This window comes from Semicossyphus pulcher, unplaced genomic scaffold (genome assembly GCF_022749685.1).
Source record: "Semicossyphus pulcher isolate SPU_LCO1_2020_fin unplaced genomic scaffold, fSemPul1.0.p SCAF_26, whole genome shotgun sequence".
NCBI lineage: Eukaryota > Metazoa > Chordata > Actinopteri > Labriformes > Labridae > Semicossyphus > Semicossyphus pulcher.
Genome location: NW_027211700.1, coordinates 4,117,025 through 4,122,658, shown reverse-complemented (window position 1 = coordinate 4,122,658; position 5,634 = coordinate 4,117,025). Strand labels below are relative to the sequence as shown.

At 39.6% G+C, this 5,634-nt stretch overlaps 1 protein-coding gene across 1 annotated transcript; it reads left to right on the top strand.

The window, feature by feature from the left end:
- Window positions 1-271: 271 nt before the first annotated feature.
- tmem199 (transmembrane protein 199) lies at window positions 272-4,924 on the top strand. The gene is made up of 6 exons (XM_069676627.1): window positions 272-660; window positions 873-946; window positions 1,290-1,379; window positions 1,477-1,519; window positions 1,946-2,058; window positions 3,383-4,924. The coding sequence occupies exons 1-6, from the start codon at window positions 477-479 to the stop codon at window positions 3,476-3,478; spliced, it is 600 nt and encodes a 199-aa protein (XP_069532728.1). The 5' UTR covers window positions 272-476; the 3' UTR covers window positions 3,479-4,924.
- Window positions 4,925-5,634: the final 710 nt, after the last annotated feature.

Below are 5,634 nucleotides of genomic sequence, written 5' to 3'. Positions count from 1 at the left end.
TGTTAAAATACATAACTATACTATTTACGAGCTTCAGCGGGGCCCCTTAAGGTACCAACAGAGCTCACGTGTATTGTAACGTTACCAAGCAACGTTTGAGTTGAATAAGGATTAAAACGGTTATTTTCAATTTATTATTAACAGTGATGGTTTACAAAGATGACTAAATTAATTTGACAATTTTAAAAAATGCAAAATTCAAAATAAAATTTCACACAGATGGTCATGTGACGGCCGTCATCGTGTCACAAGACAAATAACATGGCTGCCTTCTTGTTCGTGCATATTTATCCGTAGCTGTGTAAGCTGTCAGACACTTCTATGTATAAAATAGCTGAGGATAGTTTTAATTCGTTTCTTGATAGTTTATGTACACTTGCACCTCTTGCTTCACTGAGAAACAGCTCGACAAAAGGTCTATTTAATATTTATTTGGATAGCTGCGTCGCCTCATTTCAGACAGTGTGATTAAAACCATGGCTTCTGCATTTGTCGTCGGGGAAACATTCAGAAATAAAGTGACGGAGTTATTAGAAAACCCGGACTTATCTCTGCCAAAAGGATTGAGAGAGGAACTAGAGGAGACTCTTGAAAAAGCAGAACCAACAACTCTGTCCTTCAGTACAGCGAGAAAACTAAAGAAATACCTTCAGGACAAAGGTAAAAATAATTTACGAATATTTCTCGATTGCCCTTTCTAAATATGGAAATAATGTTTTATTTTTCCAAATACAACAAGCATATCCTATAGAACCAACATCACAAGTTATAGTGTCTGTAAAAGGATTAATCTAAATTGTTTTTAAAAGAGTTCAATAAATTAACATACTAGCAGTCATGGCAGTAATGTGTAATGCTAATATATTCTCCAGGGCACCCCTTCTACCTGCATGAGTTGCTGGAGGACAGCTCTCTGCACCTGCCTGAGGTTGTGAAGCCTCCCAGAGTGAGTGAAACCATGTTTCTCATGTTATATTCGTCTGATTAACCTCTAACGCTACCATTAGTGAACATGAGAAGAAACATAGTTACTTCAGTGAATCAGTTAATCGTTTTTGAAAATGTTCAAGCCAAAAGAAAGCAATCTGAAGATGTCTCTTTTTTTACAACTGTCTGATATATTGTAGGCTAAACAATCAACTGATGTATCATAAAGATAATCAGTAGATTAATGCATTACTAAAATAATTGCTTGTTGCACCCCTAGTGTTCAGCACCTAAGGAAGAAACCTCTGCAGCCCTGCAAACAACACCAAATTCAAACTGTATTTTTTCCTTTTTTCCTCCAGAACCCCGAGCTGGTCGCACGTCTTGAGAGGATCAAAGCCAGACTAGCCAACGAGGAATACAACAGAATCACACGCAACGTCAACGCTCAGGTATCTTTTGTTATACGTTTCCACTCAAAACATGTTTATCTAAGCCTTTGGTTTATTGAGGTAAAGAACAGCTTCTTATATCCTTCTGTGTTTTCAGGAACTCAACCGCAGCGGACCGTTAGCAGATATTGGACTGCAAGGTTAGTGTGGTAAACTTGTACTGTTCAATATCTTATTTCAAATTCAGTGTTTCCAGCAAACAGAGGCTATGTATTGCATTTTTAATTATACATATTTGTAATAAATTTGCTAATCATAAATGATCTATAAAAGGCTCCTCAGGTGTGATGAGGGCTAAGTCATTTAGTCAGTGATCTGGCACTTCTTCTTTTATTGTGCGATAGTTTGTATGTTGTAATTTTCTGTGTTGTTATTCTTTGTATTGGGTTTGTCTTGATTGATTTGGTGTCTTTTAAAGGCCCAATTTAGGGACGACATTGCAATTTAGCTAAGGCTTTATCTGCTGTGGTGTGTGGCATGAGGTTTACATGCTACATACTTGTCCCCTTACAAACAAAAAAACCTTAATAAATAAATAACAATTATTTTCACATCTCTTTCTCCAGTGCGATCAGCCAAAGCAGTGGTGGTGACTGTATTTAACTTCCTGGTCACAGTGGTTGCTACTTTCGCCTGCTCATACATTGGAAGTCAGTACCTGTTCACCGACACAACTGCGGTAAGAGAAGTTAATTTTACATGTTTACCTAACGTAGCTGTCTTTATCATATTCCTCCTAAAATGGTCAGACACTTCAACTGATGATTCCAAGATTTATTTAAAAAAACAAAAACAATGTAAGAGCTGGTTTAGAAAATAAAATAATATAAATTGGAGCAAAAGTAGCTTACTCTATTAAACTTTGTTAGCATGAGTTACTTAGCCTGTTATTTCAAAACTAAACTTGAAACTTTAAATTCTTGACCGTTTTCTCTGCCGTTTCAACCAAAGACTGTATAAAAAGATGGATGACATGACAGGTCCCTAAAAGTGAAGCCAAAACATTTTGGGCGCCCCCTGCTGACTGGCTGCAGTATAGGTCATAAGCCCCGCCTCCTCCATGTTAGCAGATGGGACATGAGTCAAACTATAAAATCAAAATACAGCCCGAAAATGTTTTCTCAAACATTGTTTCTGTCATTATAGTTCTTATCATGCTGATTTATGTCCAAGTGTTCATTTTTCTGACGAGTTTATTTTTAATTAGTTATTTGATGCTGTCAAAATGATGATTGACAGCTCTGTTGTCAAATTCGGCTCCTGCAGCCGATCAGTTCCAGATTAGCAGAGTAGAGGACAAACGGCGAGAGGAGACGTTACTAAAACAATCACTGCAGTCATTGAAGTTTCCATACCTGTGAACGTTAACCTCAGACCGACACAAAGAAGCTGTTCTGCTGTTAAACACGCCGGTGTGCAGGATACTTGCTGTTTTTTCACTAAGTTAAGTGTGTGTTTGGGTTAGCGGAAGTGGCTACGGCCCCTTCATTCGCCGATCTCTACTGCACAGTCTCTGTGACCGTATGACATCACCATCGAAAAGATGGCAGCGCCTATCACAGGGGCTATTTTGGCATCAATTTCGTACAATGGGAGCAAATGGAGACTCGTTGTCCATCTACATATACAGTCATTGGTTTCACCTCACTCTTACTTTTATGATCGGCAGGAAGTTTCTATTGGTCCTTTCAAAATAAAAGCTTCCGGACAGGAAACAAGAAATAAAATGACATTTGCAGTAAAAAAGGCAAAATAAAAGCATCACAAAACATTTTATGAGGCAATCTCTTTAGAATTAAACAAAAACGGTGTTACTTATTTTACCATTTAAGTCCATCTAGCTACCAGCTGCCCTACAACTACCAACATGTTCAGATCTTGTGTTTCAGATAGGTATTCGACAGTATTCGAATAACAGGTGATTTTGGAGGCTGTTTCTTGTGATGTTTTTGTATTGATTAAGGTAACATTAACTTTTTTTGTTTCTGATGTGTGTTCTGCAGCGAGTGATATCCGCTGTGATCGCTGCATCTGTAGTCGGGCTGGCTGAGCTGTACGTGCTGGTCCGGACCATGGAGGGAGAACTCGGGGAACCTTAGCAGCTGTACAGAAACAACAAGGGAAACGCAATCATCTTCGAACTGTTGCAGCCATCACAGCAGAACTTTGGCCACCGCACAAAGCCCTGTGCTTCAGAACAGACATCTCACTCTGCTGTGAAAACACAGTGGACTTTCTTCTTTGAATTTGACAGTAACACGAGGGAAGTTTTGAATAAGTTACTGAGAATGTGTTAATTGAGACACCAGCGGTACTAAAAAAGGAAGCTGGAACATTAAAGGAAAGAAAATAGGAGTAAAATAACTGAATATCTGTTCTTTCCTGATAAAATACCACTGCTTTATTTTGATGACATTCCACCTACTCTGGCTCTTATTAAATCATAATATGAGAGTTATTTCTTATTTATTTACAGTGATTTTCTTCCTCCTTAGCCCTGCCCTATAAAAAAATATTCCTTAATTTCTGTTTATATTTTTGTGTTCAATAAAATCATCACTGACTCACGCTCACTCCTGCAGATAATCCCTCACTCAGTGTCTCTGTTCCCCATGAAGTTCATCGTCCTCGTCTGAACTTTGCACATGTTTATTCAGAGGAAATTTAAATACTGTTGTGGAACACTTCGACTCTAACCTTGAGTTATTTAAATATGGCCTCAATGAAACTGTTTATAGTGTGTGAGCTGACCTACCCAAAAATGGCTCATGAATGTAGAATAAAAGTACAAAGCTATATTTATTCTTATTGTCAACAAATAACATTACAGTACTTTCCTACCCTGTGTACGCCACTCAAAACCAAACACATTTGTTTCTGCTGAAGACAAAATCTTTATTAAATCAGCTCCTGCCTCCCTGAAGGCCCTCATCCAGGTCTACACTCCCTCACGCTCTGCCAATGAAAGGCGACCTGGTACTCCCATCACAACAGGGCCCTACGTCACTAATTAGACTCTTCTCCTCAGTAGTCCCCCGGTGGTGGAATGAGTTACCAAACTCCATTCAGTCCCTTTCACCTTTAAGAAGAAGCTAAAGACCCAGCTCTTCAAGATAGTGGTGCTATTGATGATGTTGATGATATTAAGGATGTTGACTAGGATATTTATGATGATGATGATATTGACCTTGTTGATGTTGTTGATGAAAAAGTGCTCCTTTACGCCCTGTGCACTGCCTGTCGGCACCAGTGTCCGATCCAATGTTGACACTTGACTTTGTTCCCTCCTGTCTTGATCGTTGCTTGTGTTGTATTAACTCTTAGTTGTATGTCGCTTTGGACAAAAGCTAAATTAAATTGAAACATTGTGTAACATTGAAAATGATCAGTTACTGTGCACCTTGCTAACCAAGCTAGCACTGTTAGCTGAAAACTATGCAAAATCACACTCCCTTCAACCTTAGCTGTACTTTGTGATTAGCACTAGGTTGATAATGTTAGCATGCTAATATGATTAACTAAAGTGGACAACATGGTTAACACTATACCTGCTTTTCATCAGCATGGTGGCATTGTAATTGCATCTAACATTATCATTTAATGTAAAGGTATAATAAGTAGGATTTTCCTGGAAAAATAAAATTTAGACTTTTAAAAATATATGATAAATCATCACTTATGGGCCTCTATACATGTGTGTTGGTGAGTGTTTGTGCAGATCCTTGTGAGACCCTTCTCTCTGCATCTATTCTGTTGTTTTGCTTTGCACAGGACGTTTTCAGGAGGGGCGCTGTCGTGGTTCCCTGAGCCAATCACAGCATATAGGTGAGTGTGGGAGTGGTTCAAATTAGCACCTGGGCCCCATTCAGACAGGCCAACATGGCGAAAGAGCGATGCAGAGTTGGCCTTCTCTCTGTTGGACAGGTAGGTGCCTCAAACCGGGTAGGACAAGCTAACCGGCGGTCGGAATGCTAGCGCAAACGTAACAGGGGGTTAGCAAGCTAGCGCAACGGTAACCGGCGGTTAGCATGCTAGTGCAAAGACCGTGACGCTGTCGGTGTTAGCCCGGCGGGGTGGGCGTGATCTCGCCCCAGGCGAGTGAGAGTGAGTTTCTGGTGACGAAGAGCCCAGGAGGAGGGGCCCGGTTTGAATGTGTTGTTGACATAATGAAAGGAGAAATCCTATTATACCTCTAAAGCACTTCTGCCCATAATTACAGATCATATACTTTATATAAGACGTGCAGAGGGCGACT